Here is a 27,435-nt window from a genome sequence, read left to right as displayed (position 1 = left end):
CAACAGGAAAGTGTGATTATTGCCAGGAAACGGAGACCATGGAGCATGTCTTGCTACAGTGTGGGCAGTATCAAAGGGAAAGCGGGAGGCTGAGATCTACTATGAGGGAGAAGGGGATACAGGAAATTCGTTTTAAAAGTATATTGAGTAGAACCTCATTATATGTAGTCTTTTTTTAAGAGCAACGCAGCTGGCAGGTAGAATTTAGTTTCTCCCGGTGGCTAATCGGGTGCGGTCTCCAGTACCTCCAGTAGGTGGAGGTAATGCACCATAACGTTGGATGCCATCCGCCGATAAACCCCACCGAATAAGAACTGTTTTGACCACACAGCATCCGCGTAGATGACAGAAACCTTGTAAACGGGTTGTGGCCAATAAATGCTTTTTTTGAGGGCGACATGACATGCGCATTATACACTTGATGATATTGCTAGCTGGTTCGACCGAACTTTGAAACTGCCAACTGGATTGCTAAAATACATAAAATATTGTCTCCTTCGTTAGACACGACAATGCTACAGTTCCTGGTGAGTTGATATCGAAATGACAACGATATATTGCAAACTTCCTGCTTCTCTTTGTGTGTATTGCTGGGCTATTGTAGCTAGCTATCATAACTATACTGTGTGCTAGCTATCATAACTATGCTGTGTGCTAGCCATCATAACTATGCTGTGTGCTAACTATCATAACTATGCATTGTTATTGCTGCTGACCTATCTAGTAAAAACAACAGCATGTATTCCGTATGGAATAACCATTTTTATTTCTAATCTTGCAGGCTGGGTTTACTTTGGGAAACGTTGTTGGGATGTACCTCGCTCAAAACTACGAGGTACTGCTAAGAGGAGCAACTAGCGCCGCGGACTAAACTCCACTAACGTTACCAACCGAGTGGAGCAGAGACCAGGCTTTGTGGAGTCTTAACTACATCGACAAGGTCAATTACTTAAAAATTTAAAATAAACATTATGAAACCCCTACCGTGTACCTATGTAGTTGCGTGCCTTGCGTTTGCTGAAATCTATACTTTTTCAATAAACGTTAATCAAATACAACCACCAACTGTTTCCTTGTTGACGTTCAATTGGCGACATTTGCGCTGTGTTGGCATCTTAGAGCAACAGCAATGAGCAAACAGAAGTGGTTTTAGTTTAACTTCGATTGAAAAAGTATGGATTTCAGCCAAAGACAGGCATGCAACAACAGAGGACAAACAGGTAAAAGGTAGGTGTTTAATATATACAGTGCCTTGCGAAAGTGTTCGGCCCCCTTGAACTTTGCGACCTTTTGCCACATTTCAGGCTTCAAACATAAAGATATAAAACTGTATTTTTTTGTGAAGAATCAACAAGTGGGACACAATCATGAAGTGGAACGACATTTATTGGATATTTCAAACTTTTTTTAACAAATCAAAAACGGAAAAATTGGGCGTGCAAAATTATTCAGCCCCTTTACTTTCAGTGCAGCAAACTCTCTCCAGAAGTTCAGTGAGGATCTCTGAATGATCCAATGTTGGCCTAAATGACTAATGATGATAAATACAATCCACCTGTGTGTAATCAAGTCTCCGTATAAATGCACCTGCACTGTGATAGTCTCAGAGGTCCGTTAAAAGCGCAGAGAGCATCATGAAGAACAAGGAACACACCAGGCAGGTCCGAGATACTGTTGTGAAGAAGTTTAAAGCCGGATTTGGATACAAAAAGATTTCCCAAGCTTTAAACATCCCAAGGAGCACTGTGCAAGCGATAATATTGAAATGGAAGGAGTATCAGACCACTGCAAATCTACCAAGACCTGGCCGTCCCTCTAAACTTTCAGCTCATACAAGGAGAAGACTGATCAGAGATGCAGCCAAGAGGCCCATGATCACTCTGGATGAACTGCAGAGATCTACAGCTGAGGTGGGAGACTCTGTCCATAGGACAACAATCAGTCGTATATTGCACAAATCTGGCCTTCATGGAAGAGTGGCAAGAAGAAAGCCATTTCTTAAAGATATCCATAAAAAGCGTTGTTTAAAGTTTGCCACAAGCCACCTGGGAGACACACCAAACATGTGGAAGAAGGTGCTCTGGTCAGATGAAACCAAAATTGAACTTTTTGGCAACAATACAAAATGTTATGTTTGGCGTAAAAGCAACACAGCTCATCACCCTGAACACACCATGCCCACTGTCAAACATGGTGGTGGCAGCATCATGGTTTGGGCCTGCTTTTCTTCAGCAGGGACAGGGAAGATGGTTAAAATTGATGGGAAGATGGATGGAGCCAAATACAGGACCATTCTAGAAGAGAACCTGATGGAGTCTGCAAAAGACCTGAGACTGGGACAGAGATTTGTCTTCCAACAAGACAATGATCCAAAACATAAAGCAAAATCTACAATGGAATGGTTCAAAAATAAACATATCCAGGTGTTAAAATGGCCAAGTCAAAGTCCAGACCTGAATCCAATCGAATCTGTGGAAAGAACTGAAAACTGCTGTTCACAAATGCTCTCCATCCAACCTCACTGAGCTCGAGCTGTTTTGCAAGGAGGAATGGGAAAGAATTTCAGTCTCTCGATGTGCAAAACTGATAGAGACATACCCCAAGCGACTTACAGCTGTAATCGCAGCAAAAGGTGGCGCTACAAAGTATTAACTTAGGGGGGCTGAATAATTTTGCACGCCCAATTTTTCAGTTTTTGATTTGTTAAAAAAGTTTGAAATATCCAATAAATGTCGTTCCACTTCATGATTGTGTCCCACTTGTTGTTGATTCTTCACAAAAAAATACAGTTTTATATCTTTATGTTTGAAGCCTGAAATGTGGCAAAAGGTCGCAAAGTTCAAGGGGGCCGAATACTTTCGCAAGGCACTGTGTATATATATATATTTTTAGAGTATTTACCTTGGTCAGCGCTCAATTCCACCAAGTCTGGTTTCGGCTCCACTCCATTGGCAGTGTCATCAGGAATTTCCTTCACCGGTGGAGTTTAGTCCGCTAGGGAACAACCCACTATAGATGTCAGTCAGTGTCAATGGTTCCCCTGTGTTTTTGCATAACACAATAGGCCTATGTCATTGAACTTTTTATTTTTTGGCACTCTTCTCTGATTACTCCACCTCTTTTGAAGGTCCCCAACATATCCAAAAAGATAGAAGCCTTCAAGAAGGATGTGGCGGCAAAGAAGAAACCTCCAGCAGATTAAAGAAGAGTGTTTCTTTCGATCCATGTTGATCAGAGGCAGATTGAAGAGATGGGGACTATTGGAACAACAAAATGCACACTGCAAAGGACATATATTTTTTTTTCATCTAATTTAATCTAAGGTTACACGGGCAGAGGAATAAATTGTAAAAATTATTCTCTTAATCAGGGTTTTTACAGTGCCTGGGCTGGTCCAGTGTTGTTTTTTTGTTTGTATTCTTAAAGTACTTAGCTAAATTTTTAAGATAATATTATGAGGGTTCTATTTATGAGTGGATATGCGAAGATGACTAACTGCTGTGGGATCTAATAAACTTCAGAAACCTTGGCCTTATCCTCGCAAGCAGCTGGGCAGGGCAGGCCTTTGGGTGGGGTACTGGCAATTGCATTTATATCAAGTCTAAGCATGGCATTTTTACAATATACGTTTGTCATTTTTGCCAACTAAACAGTGCAGTTACTGCTTTTGAGTGATGTTATCTAGAATTAAACTGGGAGGCCTGTTCTATGGATTTTATTTCTGTGGGTGTTATGGAATTGAGAATGAGTCACTCGTGTAAATTGCATTGTTTGGCGTCTATTCTAAGCTAAGTGCTGTTCTCTAACATCGTAGACCTAATTCAGATGTGCCTAAATCTGTTAAACCTGCATTAATACATTTGCTGATGTTGGTTCTGTGTCAAATTGAAAGGTGTTACATCACATAAGATAGGTCCCTTGCTTGATAACACTAACTCAATACTTCATCACCATCCAGTAAAATGTATTTTGTAGGGCCTTTTTTTCCCCTTTTTTCTTCCAAATTTCATAGTATTCAATTGGTAGTTTACCGTCCTGTCCCATCGCTGCAACTCCCGTACGGACTCGGGAGAGGCGAAGGTCCGAGAGCCCTGCGTCCTCTGAAACAACCCAAACAAGCCGCACCGCTTCTTGACACAACGCCCGCTTAACCCAGAAGCCAGCCGCATCAATGTGTTGGAGGAAGCACCGTACGTACACTCGGCATCCGTGTTAGCGTGCTTAGCGGCCTGCCACAGGAGTTGCTAGTTACGCGATAGGACAGTAACATCCCTGCCGGCCAAACCCTCCCCTAACCCGGACTCCGCACAATTGTTCTCCCGGTGACAAACTAGGTTCTCTAGTGGCACAGCTAACAGTGCCTTAGACCTCTGCGCCACACGTGAGGCCCTATTTTGTAGGGCAGTTATTATAACTTGCCATGTTTATTCTTAACCTCCATTATCCAGAGAAGCATTCTTCACCCGCGTCACAGCTATGTTTTTCTTGAGAGCATCTGGGTATGATATGCCAGCAGAGGTCAACATAGTTCCATGTTTTTGTTCCCCTCTTCTCTGTAAATCACAACCAATCCACCAGATGTCACCAAAATGATATTTTAAATTTGAACAGAATAGAGCAACTAAAATCTACATTATAATTGGGACTCTATTCAATCTGTTAAACTGAAGTGTTACAGATTCTGCAACGTAAAGCTAATTTCCCATTTAGCCAAAATAAGCAGCGTTTAGCATGAATGCAGTCTGCTAAATCGGGACCAGTGGAGACTGCTTAGGGCTCATACTGGCTGGAATGGTGTTAAAACGTTCCATTCCTTACTATGAGCTGCCCTCTCCCCAGCAGCCTCCACTGATTGCCTTTACATTTATGTCGCGCTGTAAAGCTGGATTTCCGCCATGCGGATAGAATAGAGCCCGTACTAAACTATGTTTGTTTTGGTCTTGGCAAGGTTTATGGTAGAATCCCTTTTTGTTTTCTTGCTCTTCATTCCTCCTATTTTATTTTTTGTTGACTCAGGCCATCCAAAGCCTCGGAACTCCAGTCAACTGCATTGTGTGAAATGTAGTAAACATTCTGCATGGCTGCTGGACTGAGAATGTCCACTTCTAACTTGGTGTCTTTGGCACTGACTGATCTCTTCTTGGATGACCTAGTCTCAGCCTTTTTGTCAGGCCTGCCACTTTCTAGATTCAGTTTTTTTCTTTCTTGATTGTGTAGGCTGTGGACCAACCATTTGATAATCACTATAGATAACATGGACAAGTTCATGTGAAGCAGTATGTTTTAGTAATGTATGCTACTTGCTTTACACTGCACCCTTGACCAGTGATCAATGTATGCAACAACTGCATCAAAGTTACTGCACTATTGTGTGGACATTCCTCTCCTGCATAATTTGTGAGATTGTTCGTTCTCTGAAAATGTGTCAACGAAGAAACCTGGAAACATCAGAGACATCACACAAATAGGTTACTTTTACTTTTCAAGTACAGGATGCGTACCCACATCCCAAACCTTACGTTGCAGTTTTTTGTGAACAAGTGAAAGCTATTTTTATGTCAAATGAAATCACACACAAGTATTGAAATAACCTAGAATTATAATAGAAATAGTTACCCTTACCAACCTTTCGGCGTAAAAGTCCGGCAGAGATGAAACCCAATGTGTTTGTATCCTGTGGTTGTAGACACAAGGCTTGTTCTTGGTGTTTGAATAGGCAGCCACTTTTAAAAGGTTGTCCCCCACCTCTGTGCTGCTGGGCATGACGTTAGTTGTATCAAGTCCTTTGTCTCCCACAAATCATTTGTTTTCATCACCATGGTAATCTTCTGATTATCTCCTGGCATCATGAATGTTAAATTACCAAAACACCATTCCTTATTCACAATCAATAAGTAGACCTATACCAAGTGGGGGAGGGGACAATTTTGCTAACCTTTTTAAGTTTGGGATAAAAAAAATTAAAAAAGAAATCATCACGTATTCTCACACTACCTGATCTCCACGGAAACCTTGTGTGGAATGCACATAAGTCAGACAATACTATCCTGAATAGGTTGTAAAAAAAGGGCTGGAGTCTAGAGTGTAGACTTCATAAACATTATCCATAATAAATGTATACAAATTAAAACCAGTGATCTCTTTATTTAGAAAATACAGAATATGAAGGACAGAATTATTTTACAAGTTTCAACTCTGATATGTCTTTCAACAGAATAATGCCTCTGTACAGGACAGTGATTGTACATACCCCTGAACAAAATCAATATTATTATTACAGTCAACTATAAAAGTATGACAAAAACACAAATAGAAATATCCAAACACTGCAAAACACATCTAGGAACACTTCCTCCAACTGTGCCAGAACTCAACAAACATGCATACATACATGTACTGTAAAGTATTTCCAGTGATTGTACAATATCAGGTAGAAAAAGAGATATTGCGTTGTTTTGAATGAGAGGTGCTCTGAGTAAAGCATTCATTCCTAATCAAAACTGCCACTCATTACTTTGTCACATGAGGTTAGGGTTTCTGAAAAAAAGTGTAAAGAAATTATCAACATTGTGTTGGGTTACTGTTTGTGCCAATCCAAGTGTAGACTACTTTTCAATGCTTAGATTGTTATTACCATGTTATTGCAAGTCCACCAGTTGCATTCATACTTACATACTGTATAGGTAGTGAGGAGGAAGCCATAGTTGTACAATAATTCTAAAGTTCAGGTTGTACATACTGAAAACCTGAGAACCTCAAGATAAGCAGTTATTTAAAAAATATATATTTTGCATTCAAGAAAACCCAGAACTAAAAAGGTCAAATGACTTTCTCTTCACCTGTGTGGGACAAACTTGACATGACGTTTGAGACATACTCCAGATTGTGCTGACTCAATAGACAATAATGTAGGTGCATTTACCAAAACACCCTACATATACCAAATGATGAGTGAGTACATTTTGAATATGTGTTCTAAAAACAGAATTTTAACAAGTCACATTTTGAAATATTGTATCAAATTTCAGAATACACTTTTAAATAGGACACATTCAAACAGAAAGATAAAACTGCAGCCATGCGGACATAGTTTCCTCGAAGAAGCACAATTCAGTTACACAATCATTGTTCAATACAAAGATAATACAACCAAGTACATCTCCACCGCCTACACAAATTCTCTCTCTCTCTCTAAAGTCTACACTAGATAGTAGGAAAAAGTGACCATGATCATGTCTTATGTGCTTGTGTCATCAGAGAATGTTCCATATTCTTGAGAGAAAGTCACAGAACACTCACCAGAGAATATGTACTGGCCTTTACAGCCCAGGGTAGTTCTACTTCACAGTGAAATAAATTGACAAGACAACAGATCTCATAAAAATCAACAACATTGTGTGACAACTAGGGAGAGCATAGCCTCACAAGGACACTTGTAGCCCTTCAGTCGTTGTGCTTCAGTCAAGGTTGGCTGCCGTGCTGCTCTGTGGAAGTTGGGAGGTGGACTGAGGGCTAAACCAAGACAGCCATGACACATTTGGGAGGACAGAGAGTGAAGCACACAGGACTTCTCAGGGTCCCAGAGGGAGTCAGGGACACTGCCATCGATTTACCCAGAGACGGCCTCCCCACGCTGGGCCGATGAACCCCCTCAAGCCTCCAAATCCCTGGTCAAACCCTTCAGCTTAGCCTCAAAAGGTTTGCCTGTGTCCTTATCCTTTATTTTCTCTCTATCTGGCATAAGGCTTCACAGACCTTTATAAACATAAATGAACTACCACATACTACTAACAGCAGGGTTCCCCCACTGGCTGGCCGTGGGCTGAATTTGGACAGCGGGAGATTTTATTTGCCCCTCCAAGTTCTTATTTTTTCTCATTGTTAGACATGAAAAACACCAGGAAATCAGGTCCAAGTGACTTCATTTTGGAAATCTGTTTGCCAAGTATTCCCACGCATAATAGAGAGATATGATCTTGTACAAATGTAAGCACATTTATTATCTTTGTAAAATACTGTGTTTTTTTTTATGTCTACAAATGATTTGTAATTATGTTTCGGCACCCTGACCATCCGCTGAAGAAGTTTTAAAAAAATCATCCCGCAGCTGAATCTAGTTGATGATCAATGACTTACAGGAATATCTGTTTGTGATTACACAAATTAAAATACTATTCATCTAGAAAGGGGAAATGTTAAATTCTCCCAAAAACGTGATTTTCCTGTGTTTTATATACATTTCCACACGGAGGTTGGAATAATACTGTGAAATTGTGAAAATTATGATAATGCCCTTTAAATGTAACAGCTGTTTCTTCCTGTTTTGGTAGGATGGAGATTTGGTCTGCCTGGTGACATCCACAGGCGGGGTAAATTAGTTCAAAACCTGTCTACCAATAACAGCTAATTTTCCCCCTCTCTACTCAGACCAACTCCAGACAGTCCTGGCTAAATTCTTGCTTGAGAAATTCCCCTTTGCTATTTTAATTGAAAACAATCACAGTAAGGTACTTAATCATTCGCCTGTTAATACACAGTACTTTCTTTACAAATAGGCATTTTCTTTCTAGAAATATCAAGCACAATATCATCTGCAGCTATGAGATTTACATACGGAAACATAATGGCTGCGATCATGAATAAATACACATGTAAAACATTACAACATAAACTAAACATAGTGCCAGTACTTCAAATGTACATCTTCATAAATAAAAAAAAGAGGACATGCCATGGATATAAAATTCATTATTCCACAAAGCACAGAGGCGAACCAAATTGAGTGAGGAAAAATGTACTGGTGGTTATAGTTATAGTGGACATAGTGGTTGGATTGGTTGTCGTGACTAACATAATAATCACAGTATTCCACATAGTTGTACTGTAAGAGACTGTTCCTGCCAAGTTGCCATGACATCATTATTACTGTCTATACCGTTACTGTACAATTTCTGCATGGATACAGGTGATTACAAAACAGATGTTCTATTTCTGCCACATATTTACATGAAGATCACAGTAGTCGTAGGCTTGTGTCCCTGGTATGCGTGTCCTCCCCCTTCACCGGGCCTGTTGTAGTAGACCCTCCCATTGGATAGGCTGTGAAAACACCTCTCTCTCCAACCACATTTCATAGCTGTAGTGGAAGTCCTCCGGCAGCTCAACACGCTGGCCCAGAACGCTTTGCAGGCAGTTGTCCACCGGGGCGAACTCGCCGTTCTGGTTCTTGTCGTAGCGACGGCTGTTGAACTTCTCGATGCTCTCCCTCAGGGCGCACTCCTCCGCCTGGAAGTCCCACGGCCGCGCGTCGATATCTGGAGGACAAAAGAACAATTAACAGCAGAGTTTTATTCGCAGGTCTATTAACTTGATGAACAGCACCACATAACCCTTTCCATTGCCTCTGTCGATGTTCTGTTTGGAATACACATGTTATACTGTTGTTAAAGGACAGCTAGACCTCAATAATCAATCAATACAGAGAAAAGAGTCAAGTCTAGGATTGCAATTTTCAGCAGAGGGACTTGAGGGACCAAGGGATCTCTCTCAGTCTATCTGGTCCATTGAGAATAGAACCTGAGACATGTGATGACGGACAGGTCGTCTCTTTTTCTTTGAGGGCCTCTAACCTCTAAACTGGCTCCTGGTTTGGTTACTATGGCAACAGATACCGGCCTAGCTACCGGGCTATCTTACAGTAGTTGGGTGATTGGACTTTCAGTTACGGAGATCCTAATCAAAGGCATATAGTATGTACCTACATTGTTACATTCACATTCAACATCACATTCTGATTCGTTGCATAGCTTTCACATCTCCTACACACCAGTGAATTAAGACTTGACTTCAGGTATGCGTTCAAAAGTTTATTTGCATCTTACCGTTGCCATAGGCCCAGTCGTCATTGAGCCTGTGTCGTACTTTCTGGTAGATGGCTGACATGGTCTTCATGTTGCTCTTCCTCCACTGGCGGCCCAGGTACTTGGTCTGGATCTTGAGCAGCTTGAGGACATACAGCTGCATCATGGCCTGTTTGACCTTCAGCGCCCTCTTCAGGATGGGAGCAGACTTGAACACCACCAGCATCTGAGAGAGGAGGAGGTGGTGGAAGGGAAGGACACAGTGCATCTCAAAAGTGTCCCGACAAGTCTGACTTCAAAACGGTCCACTAGCCTGTACACCCTAGGCACTCTTGTAGATCTGAAAGGATCTGATAGGTTCTACAAGTGGGCACTGAATAAGGGAGACATTATTCAGGTCTCTCTCACCATGGTCCTGGAGTGTTTCCACTTAGTCAGCTTGTTGAGGATCCTCAGCAGGTTGATGCAGGAGAAGAGATTACGCCAGCAGAACTGATTACGGTCTCCAGCTTCCTACAATCACAGGAAAAAGAAAGGGTTAGGAGAATTGAAACGCCCACAAAGGACACATACTGTATATAACGGCCTACTATTTAGGACGGGGTAGCCAGACACGGCCAGTGTCTAATCACAGCCAACAGATAAGCCCATAGCCAGGTCTTTAACATTCGAACAGTCTGATGTAAACACATGGGTTTGTGATCTGGACTCACCAAGCTCTCAGCCGTGAGCTCAGGCATCTCGTGGACCACACAGTGAGGGAAGTCCAGCACACATATACTACAATGAGAGCACACAGAGATATCACACACACAAGATTATTTACAGCCTATCTTTCTGTCAACAGTGGTGTTACACCTGTCATTGAGAGACACATTTTACCATCCACACCTGAACCCCTTGTGTTTTGGCACCTCCACGTCTTTTATGAGCAGGAAACACATACCTGGCAGACGGAAGCCATGCCTTTATGTGGGTGCCGATGCACCTCTGGCACTGTGGCAGAAACTAAGTGGTAGTCAGCGAATCATACCTGTTTTTGGCACTGATGTAAGACAGGATGTTCTGGTTGAAGAACTTGAGGATGAGTGGGATGCAGTTAGCAAACACCAGGTGTTGAGAGACAATCTCAAACTGGGGGGGGAAGAAAGAAAGAAAGAAAGAAAGAAAGAAAGAAAGAAAGAAAGAAAGAAAGAAAGAAAGAAAGAAAGAAAGAAAGAAAGAAAGAAAGAAAGAAAGAAAGAAAGAAAGAAAGAAAGAAAGAAAGAAAGAAAGAAAGAAAGAAAGAAAGAAAGAAAGAAAGAAAGAAAGAAAGAAAGAAAGAAAGAGAGAGAGAGAGAGAGACAGGAAGTACAAGGTCACTGCAAAGTCACTGACTGTCTTTAGTGCACAGGAACCATGGAGGACCAGATAAAGCACTAAGTCACGATAGCCCTTTAATTCCTAATAAGGAAAAATTCATATTTTATGAGCAGCCTGCGTTCAGGAAAATACCAATTCCTCCTCTTGTATTCATTCTATGGAATCGTTTACTATCATCAAAAGAATGTTCAAGACCACATTTTATTAGCACAAGTACTATTACTGCTGTATGATTATGAATTCAAAGCATTCCATCGTCCGATTTTTGGGGTGTAAAAGACACTCTGAAATGACAACCCCTCTCCACTCTCACGACGGGGGTTCCAATAAGAGGATTTAGCCAATCTGCGCTCCCTAAAGTTACTCAGCGCTGCGCCACGGCCGTCTAAGAGCCAGCAGGATAGGAGCCATAGGCAGACTCAAACCCTTTCACTCGGCTGGGTTCTGCAGTTGCATTAATACATCTTTGTAACAAGCTTCATTTTGACAGCTGGTAGTAGGAAATAAAAGTGAAAGTAATCATTTTGGGCAGTAGATGGCGCTACTATAATTTTACATCCAGCTATGTTTCATCTATCATCCTTTTAAAAATGGGGAACTAAGCTCCTTGTTCATGTAGGATTTGACAGAATAGTCCTGACCTGCTGCAAGGTATGGGATGCAGCCAGGTATAAGCACACTATTCTCAAAAGAGCAGATGCTCCATTTCTCTGTGAAGAGGATTCACTACCTATCACTAGTGGTGGCGCTGCCAAACAGTAAATATTGAACCAATCCCTTTTTTAAGGGGAGTGATTTTGTGTGCTGAAGAGAGACACACTCACTCCTCTCAGAGAGAAGCAGTAGTAGGAAGAAGATAAGCTAATCGCCCCCAGAAATCGCAATTATAATCCTTTACAAGAGCAGATTCTGGAGGGAGCTCAGATTTTGCATTTTGGAAGATGTATAGTGCTGCTATGTGCCCATTTCTTGTCTGATGGTATTTCTCCTCTCTCTATTCTGCCTCCCTCTATCCATCGCCTTCTCCTCGTGCGGGGAGACGTATGAACCTTTGACTGTGTGCCTCTCATTCCATTGCAGGATCTGTCTATAGGCTGCCAGGAGCCAAAGGGGTGGGGGCAGGGAGAGGAGATAAAGAGAGAGAAATGTGGTGGTGAATGTGGAGGGCTGGGAGAAGAGAGCGAGTGGAGGCTGACCTAGTGTGTGAGGGTGTGAAAGGTGTGTGTGTGTGTGTGTGGGGGGAAGACCAGTGATGTAGGGGTTCAAAAAAAATAGTTGGGTAAACTGATCGCCGGGTCGTGGTGAAAAAAGTCATGCTTTCTATACTTTCAATGCATTTTTCTGCAAAAATGGTTAAACTGCGTTTACTTGCCCTCCACTACACCACTGGAAGAGATATGAGAGCGAGAGAGCAGCGGCAGACCTGAAGGGGTGGAGGAGAGGGGGAGAGAGGAAGGGATGGAGAGCAAGAGATAGAGGTGACCTGGTGTGTGAGGCTGGAAAGGTGGGAAACAGAGAAAGAGAGAGAGAGGTAGAGAGAAAGAAAGACAGAATGTGGTGGTAGGTGGCTTACTTGGTAGATGTGATTGAGTTTCAGGTGCTTGAGCAGCAGGAGCAGAAGTGCAGAGATGGCCTTGACAATGATCTCCTTGTGTCTGTTCACGTCAATACCCAGCTTCATGCTCTGGAGGACCGTGATTCTGCCATCACACACACACACACCTTATGTGATTCATAGCAACAACTTCCCTTGACATGACAAAACTATAGTCATTGACTTTATTTCTGAACAAACTAAATTCATTTCCAACTTAAGCCTGAACCGCAAAGATGACTATGAGGGAACAAGGAGAGGCACAAGGCTATTACACTCACGGCATCTCCTCTGGCAGCACATCAGCCAGTATATTGATGGAGTCCGTCTTGGCCTTGGAGGTAGGTGCTGCAGCCAGCAGCAGCTTCAGAAGGGCAATCTGATAAATACAATGTGGGTTTTTAGCTTTCAACCTCTCAGCTCGGAAACATGACAGGTCTAGACAGCAAATACTTAGTAAAAATCTACAGTGCAGGCATGATTTTCAAGATGCAAAGTAAGACGATGCCATGTGAAGTGTCTTGTTTGAGCAGAATAGAATGGTAGATGTCCTCACCACATACTGAGACAGGTTAGGAAGCATTCCCAGATACACGATCTCTGTGGGTGTCTCATCCACATCCTCTTCTCCCTGACCAACACAACACAATATGAGTTACACATATACTCATCTTGTTTCCACTCACAAAGCCCTGTTCCAACACTTAGAAAATGAAGGGTCAGATTTCTATTTGACCAGGTTAGTCTCATTGAGATTAAAAATCTATTTTTCAAGAGAGACCCGGCCAAAATGGAAACGAAAAGTTTCATTGCAAAGACGCACTTACAGCATAAACGATAAAGCACGACAGTTAAAAAATATAAAATGTAGACATTGAGCAGACATGATGCTTTGGTAGAGGTGTGTGGTGCAACTAGGAGTCAAAACATTGCCAGCCCCCCAACTTCATTGTCCAGTTTTGTTTTAGCCTAGCGTTAAACTCATTCAAAGAGAGGAGTTCCTGTCACTTCATATAAAGTCAACAGTAAGAAGCGTCACTCACCAGGGTCATGGGGCACTGTTGAAGCTCCTCTTCCCTCTTGATCTGCATCTCGGCTATAGAGACATATTTGTGCTGGAGGGAAATTATGCGTTAGCCTATACTCCACCACAATACGATATAAAGCCCTATGAGAATCAGCGCAAAGCACTTTATTACCACAATCCATTCCGTTCTATTCCACTTCACACTTTTTCAATGAAACTTCAACATGGCGATATACTGTAGTATTTCTGACTATCACTTGTCAGGCAGCACCCGATGTGTAAACAGAAGAGGCTTTTAACGGGCGTTAATTAGACTTCACAGATTGACACACAGAAGGGTGTTCCTCGGTGTAAAGGTGTTTCACAGTCAGTTGAAACACACAATTGATTTCTAAGTGCGATGTCAATGTCCAGGGATATTGACTAGCTGGTCAAATAAACTTCAATACTTCATCGCCAGTGTAACACTCGATCCTGGTGGAGAGAGAGGGATGGAGGTATTGAGAGGAGGAGGAGGAGGAGGAGAGGATAGAGGAGGAATGATAAGACTGATTTCTCTCCTTACCTGTTTAAGGGTCTTCACACTCTCGTGTATGGGTCTAGGAAGACCGACTAGTGTCTCTGTGTCACTAGAAAACAAACATAACACCACTCAGCACAGCAACAGAGAGAGAACATTCACTGGCACTGCAATAACTATGACCACACATGACAGTGGACTACACGGAGCGAGCCTTTCAGATGGTACACAGGGATATTGACACTCACTTTCCCAGAGTGAAGCCGATGAACTTGTTCCTGCTGGTTTCCAAGAAGTGCTCGATGTCTTTCTCTCTGTCGAGACACACACACGGACAGACATCTCAAATCACCTGAAGCCTGCTGCCCCTCACTAACCCCCAGTCTGTGATCCACCTTCTCACTGATCACACTACTAGACCTACTGTGTTTCCTAACCTGGCTTCCCGGGCTTGTAGCGATACTATCCAAACAGACTGATCAAAGACATACAGCTGCTAAGCAGATGATGCATCTCATGCTTAAAGCCTCATCAGTCACGCTCGATGCTGCCTCTGTTCGATATTGGGATCTGGAATATCGCCTCGTGCTAAATTATCTCAGCATTACGCTATGGTTCAAGGTTGCGCACACACACACACACACACACGTTGGGGTGAATAATGCATGAGTTTACAGATAATGAGTAGAGGATGATAAGAGCTAAGACTGGGTCGGTTCGAGGCCGTCCTTTCCTTGCCTCCCCTGTCGTCCTCTGCCCTCTCGGACTTATCCACATAACTGTGTAGACGGAGGCCATCTTGCGAGGGACCAGGCTGTTACTGTTTGAGTGACTGAGGTGGGTTACTTTGAGTTCTCCTGAACAGAGGGGGCACTATCAGCAGCATGAGTGTGTAGAATAACAAAACTAGAAACCAGTCTGAACTTTTATTTTTGAATGGGGAGCCTCAGCTATATTACACCCATCCAATCCTTTCAGATTTGCAAACACAGAAGGGTTAAGAGTTATGGCAAGGGGCTAGAGGTTTGTTTGGAACTGGGCCTCCCAGTCTTACCTGACTTTGGGGGCCCAGGGCAGACCCTTGGGTAGGGACGCTCTCTCAGTGGGGGGTCTGAGCGGGGGCGGTGGGGGTGGTGGCTGGATGATGACATCACTGTCCAGGGGGTCCACCTCGCCCTCGATGCCACTGTCGGCTTCCTCGCCGTCCTCCTCCTCGTCTCGTGCGTCGTCGTTCTTAAAGGGGTCTCGCTCGTTGTACGTGTCTAGGCTGTCCTGCTTTACCAGGGGCTGGAACCCAGAACAACCAGCAGGGGGCATAAAAGAGGCCGTCCCCTCACACACACAGGGTTAGGCCAAGGCTTCCCACTTCAACCACAAGCAATACTCAGATTTACCAACCGTAAGGCTGCACTCCAAGACAAAAGGTTACAGAAACTCCCAGTAAAAAAACAAACAGAGGAACGTTTGGGCCCGACTCCATATTCAAGTGTTAACCAACATTCCACAACCATATCAGTCATACAACACAAACCCAGTAATCTCATGCCACGTCTATGGATTCAAAGAATGACTGAGGCATCATCAATGCAACAAGCATCAAGCAGAGAGGGGGTTGCATTCAACAGCAGCGAAACGCCAGTGCAATGTAACCTACGGTGGTGTGCTGGTAGCAACTAGTCGTTAGGTGTGTGGTGGTGAGGAGAGCAACAGAGGGGACGGAAGCAGTGTGACCAGCATAGAATTATATGACTCGTATCCCATGAAGAACAAGCCATTTGGCTCTGTGGTGGGAAAGAAGCTGCAGTGAATTGTTGTAAACAGTGATAATGTGGCGGGAAAAACAACTCAGTGGAGATCGAGGCTAGAGGAAGGCTCCAGTCATGTGACCTCAATGACCACAGCCAGCCCTGCCTCCGTACCCACCCACCCCATACAGGGCAGAACGCAGCGAAGGAGGAGAAAAAGAAGGGGGGAGAGGAGGAGGAGGGAGAGGAGGAGGACAAGGAGGAGATGGAGGAAGAAGAGGAGAAAGAATACGAGGAAGAGGAGAGAGAGAAGAGGAGACTAAAGAAGTGGAGGAATAGAAGGTGCAAGAACCAGCCCGAGGCAGAGAAAATGCAGCGGGAAAGTGGGTAAAGACCTGCTTCTTGGGAAAGGGACTGTCTCCTTCCAAGCTATCAACAAAGGCACTCTGCAGGGACACACGGAAAAGGAGGGCGGTTGAGAGTCTGGTGAAGTCAGAGCTCTAGTCTAAAAACAGCACAGTGGAGATTAGAGGAAAAAGTTAAAAGAACAAAACGTGTCATTCACTCCGCTGGCAGGGGAACACAGTACACAGCTGGTGTGCACATGGTTCCTAATTCACATTTCCTGCTGCCACAGCCAGGCCGAGCAATCAATGCTTGTTAGCCTCACGCACCATGCCCTCTGTGACCGCAGGGTTCAGTTAGGCTCACTGTTAGAGCACATCGGGTGTGTATTCAGTCGAGTCTAACGCAGAGGTGTTGCGCATGTGAAAAGCGCCAGGAACAGTGTGTGAGCAGTATGTGCGTGATAGAAGGTAGAATACGTACCCTGCGGCTGCGGCGTCCTCTCTTGGCCTGCTGTTGCTGCTCGATGAGCTCCATTGCCGAGGCTGGAGGAGAGGCTGCCCTCATGCTCCGGACCACCTTGATGCTGTCCTCAGGCAGGGGGGGCAGGCTCAGCCTCTCTCTGCCTCGAACCTTCATCTCCTGGAGCTCCTCAAAGCCCCCCATGGTGAACTGTAACACAGACACACACAGAGTTTGAGACAGACACATACACACAGAGACAGGTGGACACAGAAAGCCATAGAGATGTCCATGAGCACACATGCACAGAGCTCTATGCAGACATTGGCAAACCTCGTTTTCCAAGCCTGTCAAATCCACTGTGGAACTAGTCGAGCCTGACACTACCGTAACATTCTAACGTCCTTCTAACGAGAGTTTTGAATGCACAATGGACGATAACATAACGGTTGGATGAAATGTCTCCGTTGCGAAGCGGCCCAGCCTACTAAAGGGACAGGCGATGGTTTTGGTGCTGTAGCTTACTGACCAGGATGGTCTTCCAGAGCAGCAGCAGGACCTTCTTTATGGGAAAGTGTGGAGCGTTCATACTGCAGAACTTGGTCACCATGGTGAAGAGCAGCAGGGCAAATGGCTCTCCGTTGTACAGAGGAGAACCTGAGGTTAGAGGAGAGGAAAGGGTCAACAGCCAGCACACACCTACAGTACACACATGGCGCACACACAAAAACATTTCCTGTATAATTTACAGTAGCTTACTGGCAGCAATTGGCCATAAGTTACTGTACTTTCTTTTACAGTACAGCCATGTACTGTAATCCATTTTATGGTACCAAAAATGTTACTGTAATCTAATTTACAGTACCAAGTCAGTTACTGTAATCTAAATTACAGTACCAATTACAGTATATTTCCGTAATTACCCAGTGGTCTTTGCAAGTTTTCATTTACATTTTGGTCATTTAGCAGGCACTCTTGACATTAGCACCTTGCATTCAACCAAGGTTGAGAAGAAAGAAAAAAAACACAAAGTCATAGCATGTAAAAAGTATCTGTAACCTTTAACTACAAAAATATTTTCAGTAAAGTATACTGGTCTTCAAAATAATTGTAATTAAAACAAGATATCTTATGATATATATTTGACTATTACTGGATAGTGTCAATACATTACTGAGCTATTCAGGGCAACTTGATGCCAGCTTCCTGTAAATGACTCTAATGTCAAAGCAATTAAACACAGTACAATACTGTAAAAGGTGACTAAGAAACTGTAAGAAAGTAATTATTGCAGCAATTTACTGTAATTACAAGGGATTGGAGCACGAAGGTTGGCTGCTAGGCATTTGTATATTACAGCATATTAATGAACACTAGGCGTTTCATATCACTTGCACTTCTAGAGGCCTAATCAAAGGCTTCCAAACGGTCCGTGATTACAGGGCAAAACAAATCAAATGGACATGGTGAAATATTCAACCATTAAAGATCCGCTGCCACTCTGATCTAGTCTAGCAGACACCAGCTCTCGAGCCGTGTCGTCACGTGGGTCACGTCAGCCAGGCTAACGCTGATCTGTTCCCTATATACACACACATTTCATTGTCAGGGAACCACTACCACATATCAGTTCAATTCGTACAGCATTCTCACTAAAGGGCACAACAAATATAGCCTCTTAAAAGACACAACAATACTATGCACCCACTATTGGTCAAAAGGTTTTTCGGCGCTCCAAAAATACAGTATGGTAGTGTTTTAGTAGTGTTTTCTGAATTACAGTCAATTACTGGCAGCAATTGGCCAGTAAATTACTGGCGATTTACAGGACAAGGTTTGAAGAATTCCTTATATACAGTATATTACTGTATTCTGGGGGAGTACAGCATTCTCACTCACCTGTGCAACAAATATAGCCTCTTAGAAGGCACACATTAACATACAGTCTGTTAATGAGCTAGAGACTCTTTCCCCACTTACAACATTAACCCACAATGCACCATAATTAATTCTGTAAAACACATTTAAGGTATTTTACTGTGTATTTCACCGTGTTTTACTGTTGAAATGAAAGAAAAGTCTTACACTGCACACACAAATACACACGTACAAACACACACACACACACAAACCCAGTTCAGTCTTGAAGGCCTCTCTGGCAGTTCTCCACTCTGGCCTGTCATCCTCTGTCTGCAGACGGATGGTCTCCACCATCAGGTACATGATGCTTAGCAAGACCCTAGTGGAACACGAGAGGTCAGAGGTCAGAATGAACAGGTGTATGCATGCATGCATCAAGACAAATAGTCTGTACCAAGGTAGAACAGCTCTCCACTCCAAAAACATGACTGTGTGTCAGTACAGTCATACAATACAATACAGTATGCCTGCCTATGTGTAGTTTGTATGCGTGAATCTGTAAGTGTGTGTGCGCATACTTAATATTGTTGCACACCTTTCCATATGCACTTGCCTAGCTATTGCATCAGCCTAAATAACCCTACAGTAATTATACAACATTAGCGAGGCAGTGTCCGGTGCATTAACGCCTTGATCTAGATGGAAAACAAGCCATAATGGCCTCCATTTTCTACAAGCTCTTAGGACATGTTATTTGGCTTCCCACCTTATTGTCCCTAGAATTTCTAAGCAAACAGCTGGTGGCAGGGCTTTCTCCAAATGAGCTCAATTTTTATGTAATGGTCTGCCTAGCCATGTGAGAGACGCAGACTCAGTCTCAACCTTTAAGTTATTACTGAAGACTCATCTCTTCAGTAGGTCCTATGATTGAGTGTAGTCTGGCCCAGGGGTGTGAAGGTCAACAGCAAGTTACTGGAGAGATGAACCACCCTTGATGTATGTGCCTGGCCGACTCCCTTCTCTCCACTGGGATTCTCTGCCTCTGACCCAAGAGGAGATCTTCGTGGGCTATACTCAGCCTTGTCTCAGGGTAGTAAGTTGGTAGTCTGTTGATATCCCTCTAGTGTTGTGGGGGCTGTGCTTTGTCAAAGTGGATGGGGTTATATCCTGCCTGGTTGGCCCTGTCCAGGGCTATCGTCGGACGGGGGCCAGTGTCCCCTGACCCACCTGTCTCAGTCTCCAGTATCTATCTTGCAATAGTCTATGTACGGGGGGCTAGGGTCAGTCTGTTATATCTGGTATAATTCTCCTGTGGAGAACTTAAATGTACTTAAATGTCCTGTGTACATTTAAGTATGATCCCTCTAAATCGCTCTCTCTCCCTCCTCTCCCAGAGGACCTGAGCCCTAGGATCTTGCCTCAGGACAACCTGGCCTCTTGACTCCTGGCCGTCCCCAGTCCACCTGCTCGTGCTGCTGCTCCAGTTTCAACTGTTCTGCCTGTGGCTAGGGAACCCTGACCTATTCACCGGAAGTGCTACCTTGTCCCGGACCTGCTGTTTTTGACTCTCTCTCGATCTACCGCACCTGCTGTCTCGACCTCTGAATGCTCTGCTATGAAAAGCCAACTGACCCTCTTGAGGTACTGACCTGTTGAATCCTCTACAACCACTGATTATTATTATACCCTGCTGGTCATCGATGAATGTTTGAACATCTTGAAGAACAATTTGGCCTTAAATGGCCATGTACTCTTATAATCTCCACAGCCAGAAGAGGACTGGCCACCCCTCAGAGCCTGGTTCCTCTCTAGGTTTCTTCCTAGGTTCCTGTCTTTCTAGGGAGTTTTTCCTAGCCACCATGCTTGCTTTGCTTGCTGTTTGGGGTGTTAGGCTGAGTTTCTGTATAGCACTTTGTGACATCTGCTGATGTAAAAAGGGCTTTATAAATACATTTGATTGATTGATTGATTGATATTAGGACAGATCTGCTCTCATAGCAGATCATTACTGGGGAAGGCACACAGAGCTGCCTAGATAGAGTGGTAGAGATGCGATGGGAGGAACAGGTAATTATCAGTCTATGGAAGTCAGTGAGGGATTGACACTGGTACACTGGTACTTTAGAGTCTGGGCTGAACTGGTACTTGGGACTCTGGGCTGGTGACGTGTCAAGTGGTTGCTGAAGGAGTAGGGTTAAAGACCTTGGCTTGGCTGATTGGGGGACTGCTGTAAATGCTGTAGATTGGGGGACTGCTGTAGATGCTCACCTGAGTTCTGTGCTGTCCGCCAGAGAGATAGCAGGTTTCCTCACTGCGCTGCTGCAGGCTTGGTTGTTACTGCAAAGGAGAACACAGAAGCAGTTTAGCATACATTCATACAGTACAAATCATACCACACCACAGCTAAACACAACAGACTAGAGATATCGCTAATGTCTAGGACCTGGTCAGGTCATGGGGTCAGGAAGTTCTCATTACCTCTAACTGCAGTGACAAAGACTAGAATGTCGATGGAATGTATAGCGGCCATTTTATGCACAGATCTTATTTGTTTTTGTACATAATGTTTTCCGCAATCGTTTCCTATGACCGAAAAGAGCTTCCGGACATCAGAACAGTGATCAGTAACCTCGATTTGGATGAAGATTCCTACTTCAACGAGTCGGCAGCTCATGACATACTGATTTGATTCTATTGGCGAATGTACAAATCGCTGGAGAACAACGGGACCTGAAGAACTGTAATATGCATCTCGGAAACTTGGCTGAACAAGGACATGGATGACATGAATCTAGGTGGCTTTTCTTTTCTTCTTTAAACATTCATTTTTATTAAAGAGCACATAAAGAAAATGGACCATACATACACAGCTCATCTTTGTTGCCTTTACTAAGGCAATTGGATTAAGCCACACAAAAAACAGAAACAAACAAAAAGCCCATAAATCAGGAACTCTGATCAGACACCTTCATACCTATGCTGCCTCTGTTGCAAGACTGATGTAATTCTCTCCATGTCAGCATGTAGGCCTAACCACATATCTGAGGGTGCATGTTCATTCTTCCAGCATTTTGTTACACATTTCTTTTCTGATGCTAAAAGATGATCTATCAATTTAAGTGGAGAGGATTGGAGTGTATCCACAGGAACAATACCTAGAAGGAGATGACATGGGTCTCGTTGAATAATAATACCTGCGATGTCCTGAATAACATGGAGAATTTCAGACCAAAAAGACTAGATTTTCAGACATTGCCAAAATGTGAGATAAAGTACCTATTTGTCCACACTGCCTCTAACACGTAGCTGCTATTCCTTTTCATCAGGGCTCATTTTTTTTAATTTAGTACTTTGAATTGAAACTACATGTAACCCTTGTTCGGTTACATGCAGTGGCTTTATATAGTGTTTTCCATATGTTCCCCCAGCTCTCCTCTGACATCTGCACCTCTAATTCAACCTGCCATGAGTTCCTAAGATGATCTAAAGAAAATATTGGCATGTTAAGGATACTGTGGTAAAAATTTGAAACGGTTCCAATGTTTTCCCCTTGATAAAGTGATTCAATCTAGGTGCCTTTTCTATGCATCAGCAGGACAGAATGGTAACATCGGGGAAGCTCAAGTGGGGTGGCGTGTCTCTTTGTTAACAACAACAATCTCTAATATTAAAGGACGTCTCGAGGTTCTGCTCATCTGAATTAGAATACCTCGCGATAAACTGTAGACCATACTATTTACCAAGCGAGTTCTTACCTATATTTTTCGTAGATGTCTATTTACCACCACAAACCAAAGCTGGCACTAAAACCGCACTCTATGAGCTGTATAGATCCATAAGTCAACAAGTAAATGCTCATCCAGAGGCGACTTCCGCCGAAGTTGGTCCCTCTCCTTGTTCGGGGCGGCATTCGAAGTCACCGACCTTCTAGCCATCGCGGATTCACTTTTCATTCTCCATTGGTTTCTGTCTCGTCTTCCATCACACCTGGTTCCAATTCCACCAATTACATGTTGTGTATTTAACCCTCTGATCCCCCTCATGTCCTTGTCGGTAATTGTTTCTTGTAGTGCTTATGCACGGTATGCTGGTATGTACTGGGTTTTGTTTGACCCATGTATTGTATTGTTCTGTTGACGGTGGTTTATGGATATTAAACGACACCGTCGTAAATCAGTTTTCGCTCTCCTGCGCCTGACTTCACTGCCGCATCTACGCAGCCACTACAGCGGCGCTCCTAGTGCTGGTGATCTCAATGCAGGAAAACTAAAATCCATTTTTACCAGCATGTCACCTGTCTAGAAAAAAATTTAGATCACCTTTACTCCACACAAAGAAACAAATACAAAGCTCTACCTCCATTTTGCAAATCTGACCATAACTCTATCCTCCGGATTCCTGCTTACAAGCAAAAACTCAAAACAGGAAGTACCAGTGACGGAAGTGGTCCAATGAAGCAAATGCTAAGCTACAGAACTGTTTCACTAGCACAGACTGAAAATGCCATCAGATGAGTCCTGGAACAAATTCCAGAGTTCATCACATCAGCCACCGGCTTCATTAACAGATCCACAGATGACGCAATCTCTATTGCACTCCACACTGCCCTTTCCCACTTGGACAAAAGGAACACCTACGTGAGAATGTGGTTCAACACCAGTGCCCTCCAAGCTCATAGTTTTTTACATTTCTGTAATTTAGCAGACGCTCTTATTCAAAGCAACCAACAGTAGTGAGTGCATACGTTTTCGTATTTTCCGTACTGGTCCCCCATGGGATTTGAACACACAACCCTGGTGTTACCAAGCGCCATGCTTTACCAACTAAGCCACACAGGACCGATCATCACTAAGCTAAGGACAATGGAACTGAACACCTCACTCTGCAACTGGATCCTAGACTTCCTGATGGGACACTTCCAGGTGGTGAGGGTAGGCAATAACACATCTGACACGTTGACCCTCAAAACGGGGGGCACCTCAGGGGTGAAAGCTTAGTCCCCTCCTGTACACCATGTTCACCCATGACTGTGCGGCCGCTCAAAATGCTAAGTTTGCCAACGACATGACAGTGGTAGGCCTGATCACCGACAAAGATGAGACAGCCTATAGGGAGGAGGTCAGAGACCTGGCAGTGTGATGCCAGGACAACAACCTCTCCGTCAACATCAGCAAGACAAAGGAGCTGATCAGGGACTGCAGGAAAAGGAGGACCGAGCACGCCCCCATTCACATCAACGGGGCTGTAGTGGAGCAGATCAAGAGCTTCAAGTTCCTCAGTATCCACATCACTAAGGATCTATCATGGTCCAAACACACCAACAGTTGTGAAGAGGGCACGACAACACCTCTTCCCTCTCAGGAGGCTTAAAAGATTTGGCATGGGCCCTCAGATCCTGAAAACGTTATACAGCTTCACCACCGAGAGCATCTTGACTGGCTGCATCACCACTTGGTATGGCAACTGCTTGGCATCCGACCGCAAGGCGCTACAGAGTGTAGTGCGTACAGCCCAGTATATCACTGGGGTCAAGCTCCCTGCCATCCAGGAACTCTATACCTGGCGGTGTCAGAGGAAGGTCCTAAATATTGGCAAAGACTCCAGGCATCCAAGTCATATACTGTTCTCTCTGCTACCGCATGGCAAGGGGTACCGATGCACCAAGTCTGGAACCAACAGGCCCTTGAATAGCTTCTGCCCCCAAGCCATAACATGGCTAAATAGTTAGATAAATAGTTAACCAAATAGCTACCTGGACCATCTGCATTGACCCTTTTTGCATACATTTGTCTGACTCACATTCCTAGTTATATTTACATATCTACCTCAATTATCTCGTACCCCTGCACATCGACTTGGTACTGGTACCCCTTGTACAGTCGTGGCCAAAAGTTTTGAGAATGACACAAATATACATTTTCACAAAGTCTGCTATCTCAGTTTGTATGATGGCAATTTGCATATACTCCAGAATGTTATGAAGAGTGATCAGATTAATTGAAATTAATTCCAAAGTCCCTCTTTGCCATGCAAATTAACTGAATCCCTCAAAACATTTCCACTGCATTTCAGCCCTGCCACAAAAAGACCAGCTGACATCATGTGTTGACGAGTGTTGACTGGAGATCACTCTGTCATGTTGATTGAGTTTGAATAACAGACTGGAAGCTTCAAAAGGAGAGTGGTGCTTGGAATCATTGTTCTTCCTCTGTCAATCATGGTTACCTGCAAGGAAACACGTGTCGTCATCATTGCTTTGCACAAAAAGGGCTTCACAGGCAAGGATATTGCTGCCAGTAAGATGGCACCTAAATCAACCATTTATCGGATCATCAAGAACTTCAAAGAGAGTGGTTCAATTGTTGTGAAGAAGGCTTCAGGCACCCAAGAGAGTCCAGCAAGCACCAGGACCGTCTCCTAAAGTTGATTCAGCTGCGGGATCGGGGCACCACCAGTACAGAGCTTGCTCAGGAATGGCAGCAGGCAGGTGTTAGTGCATCTGCACGCACAGTGAGGCAAAGGCATTTTGGAGGATGGCCTGGTGTCAAGAAGGGCAGCAAAGAAGCCACTTCTCTCCAGGAAAAACATCAGGGACAGACTGATATTCTGCAAAAGGTACAGGGATTGGACTGCTGAGGACTGGGGTAAAGTCATTTTCTCTGACGAATCCCCTTTCCGATTGTTTGGGGCATTCGGAAAAAAGTTTGTCCGGAGAAGACAAGGTGAGCACTACCATCAGTCCTGTGTCATGCCAACAGTAAAGCATCCTGAGACATTTCATGTGTGGGGTTGCTTCTCAGCCAAGGGAGTGGGCTCACTCACAATTTTGCCTAAGAACACAGCCATGAATAAAGAATGGTACCAACACATCCTCCGAGAGCAACTTCTCAAAACCATCCAGGAACAGTTTGGTGACGAACAATGCCTTTTCCAGCATGATGGAGCACCTTGCCATAAGGCAAAAGTGATAACAAAGTGGCTCAGGAAACAAAACATCAATATTTTGGGTCCATGGCCAGGAAACTCCCCAGACCTTAATCCCATTGAGAATTTGTGGTCAATCCTCAAGAGGCGGGTGGACAAAACAAAACTCCACAAATTATGACAAACTCCAAGCATTGATTACGCAAGAATGGGCTGCCATCAGTGTGGTCCAGAAGTTAATTGACAGCATGCCAGGGCGGATTGCAGAGGTCTTGAAAAAGAAGGGTCAACACTGCAAATATTGACTCTTTGCATCAACTTCAAGTAATTGTCAATAAAAGCCTTTGACACTTATGAAATGCTTGTAATTATACTTCAGTATTCCATAGTAACATCTGACAAAAATATCTAAAAGACACTGAAGCAGCAAACTTTGTGAAAATTAATATTTGTGTCATTCTCAAAACCTTTGGCCACGACTGTATATAGCCAAGTTATCGTTACTCATTACTTTTATTATTATTATTATTATTATTATTTTTATTATTATTATTATTATTATTATTATGTGTTTTACTTTTTCATTATTTCTCAATTTTTTTCCTCTCTCTGCACTGTTTGGAAGGGCCCGTAAGTAAGCATTCAACTGTTAGTCCATACCAGTTGTTTACGATGCATGTGACTGATTCTATTTAAGTTGAAGTGAAAACACAGAATTATCACAACTGAGAATGAACACCGGTGCAGGCAGGATAAATAGCAGAGGAGAAATAGACAGAAAATTCCCTGTGTGTTTGCTCAGCAGCTTAACAGGTGCTACAGAGTAATAGGAGGCGGCTGCTTGCCTGCTAAGGCTAAGACGTAGAAGCAGAGGTTGATAAGAGACCAAGACTAAAGGCGGCAGGAGCAGACAGAGGAGCACAAAGACTAAAAAGGAAGGAAACAAAGCCTTGAAGGCTTTGCCGCCTCGCCAGTGAGCTATTTGAAGTGTGAATCAGAGGCCGGTGATCTGTCCCTCTCTGCTCTCACCCTGTTCTCTCTGCTCTTATCCCCCTCACTAAGAGCCAGCAGGTGCCTCATATCCTACGCTGAGGCGAAGAGGGATGGAAGTGGGAGGTAGAAAGGAAGAGAGAGAGAATGGTGTATTCATTAATTAACATTTCTGGTGAATGTGTGTGTGTGTGTGTGTCTCTCTCTGCCGGTCTGTGAATGTGCATGTACAGTTAAAGTCGGAAGTTTACATACAGTGGGGCAAAAAAGTATTTAGTCAGCCACCAATTGTGCAAGTTCTCCCACCTAAAAATATGAGAGGCCTGTAATTTTCTGTAAACGTTTTCTGTAAGTCTTCACAAGGTTTTCACACACTGTTGCTGGTATTTTGGCCCATTGATCCATGCAGATCTCCTCTAGAGCAGTGATGTTTTGGGGCTGTTGCTGGGCAACACAGACTTTCAAGTCCCTGGCGGCATAGTGTGTTACTGATGGTAGGCTTTGTTACTTTGGTCCCAGCTCTCTGCAGGTCATTCACTAGGTCCCCCTGTGTGGTCAAAATGATCACAAGAACGGTGAGCAAAAATCCCAGAACCACACGGGGGGACCTAGTGAATGACCTGCAGAGAGCTGGGACCAAAGTAACAAAGCCTACCATCAGTAACACACTACGCCGCCAGGGACTTGAAAGTCTGTGTTGCCCAGCAACAGCCCCAAAACATCACTGCTCTAGAGGGGTGAGATCT

At 43.7% G+C, this 27,435-nt stretch overlaps 2 protein-coding genes across 5 annotated transcripts in view; one reads left to right on the top strand and one right to left on the bottom strand.

Annotated features, from left to right (window-relative positions):
• Nucleotides 1-290: 290 nt before the first annotated feature.
• LOC110500232 (short transmembrane mitochondrial protein 1) lies at nucleotides 291-3,872 on the top strand. Its single transcript, XM_021577476.2, has 3 exons — nucleotides 291-527; nucleotides 782-835; nucleotides 3,128-3,872. Exons 1-3 carry the CDS (start codon nucleotides 513-515, stop codon nucleotides 3,200-3,202), a joined length of 144 nt encoding a protein of 47 aa, XP_021433151.1. The 5' UTR covers nucleotides 291-512; the 3' UTR covers nucleotides 3,203-3,872.
• Nucleotides 3,635-27,435, bottom strand: part of LOC110500229 (striatin-interacting protein 1 homolog) — a 40,141-nt gene continuing 16,340 nt past the window's right edge. For 3 of the 4 annotated variants that reach the window (XM_021577473.2, XM_036957626.1, XM_021577472.2), the window contains exons 6-22: nucleotides 21,044-21,112; nucleotides 19,048-19,154; nucleotides 17,445-17,572; nucleotides 16,937-17,125; nucleotides 16,504-16,554; nucleotides 15,418-15,650; nucleotides 14,612-14,677; nucleotides 14,409-14,472; nucleotides 13,860-13,931; nucleotides 13,373-13,447; nucleotides 13,098-13,195; nucleotides 12,796-12,922; nucleotides 10,894-10,994; nucleotides 10,574-10,640; nucleotides 10,269-10,373; nucleotides 9,882-10,086; nucleotides 3,635-9,314 (exon numbers count right to left, since the gene is read on the bottom strand). In XM_021577473.2, coding sequence (XP_021433148.2) covers nucleotides 9,061-9,314; nucleotides 9,882-10,086; nucleotides 10,269-10,373; nucleotides 10,574-10,640; nucleotides 10,894-10,994; nucleotides 12,796-12,922; nucleotides 13,098-13,195; nucleotides 13,373-13,447; nucleotides 13,860-13,931; nucleotides 14,409-14,472; nucleotides 14,612-14,677; nucleotides 15,418-15,650; nucleotides 16,504-16,554; nucleotides 16,937-17,125; nucleotides 17,445-17,572; nucleotides 19,048-19,154; nucleotides 21,044-21,112 — 2,011 coding nt within the window. In that variant the 3' untranslated portion in view covers nucleotides 3,635-9,060. The remainder of the gene's footprint in view (nucleotides 9,315-9,881; nucleotides 10,087-10,268; nucleotides 10,374-10,573; nucleotides 10,641-10,893; nucleotides 10,995-12,795; nucleotides 12,923-13,097; nucleotides 13,196-13,372; nucleotides 13,448-13,859; nucleotides 13,932-14,408; nucleotides 14,473-14,611; nucleotides 14,678-15,417; nucleotides 15,651-16,503; nucleotides 16,555-16,936; nucleotides 17,126-17,444; nucleotides 17,573-19,047; nucleotides 19,155-21,043; nucleotides 21,113-27,435) is intronic. The other variant, XM_021577474.2, reaches the window with a different exon arrangement.

This window comes from Oncorhynchus mykiss, chromosome 21 (genome assembly GCF_013265735.2).
Source record: "Oncorhynchus mykiss isolate Arlee chromosome 21, USDA_OmykA_1.1, whole genome shotgun sequence".
NCBI classification, from domain to species: Eukaryota; Metazoa; Chordata; class Actinopteri; order Salmoniformes; family Salmonidae; genus Oncorhynchus; species Oncorhynchus mykiss.
This window is presented reverse-complemented; position numbering and strand designations above follow the sequence as displayed.

Coding starts and splice junctions, on each gene's coding strand:
- LOC110500232 (XM_021577476.2), top strand. Junction 836..3,127: donor ACCTCGCTCAAAACTACGAG/GTACTGCTAAGA, acceptor CCTCTTTTGAAG/GTCCCCAACATATCCAAAAA.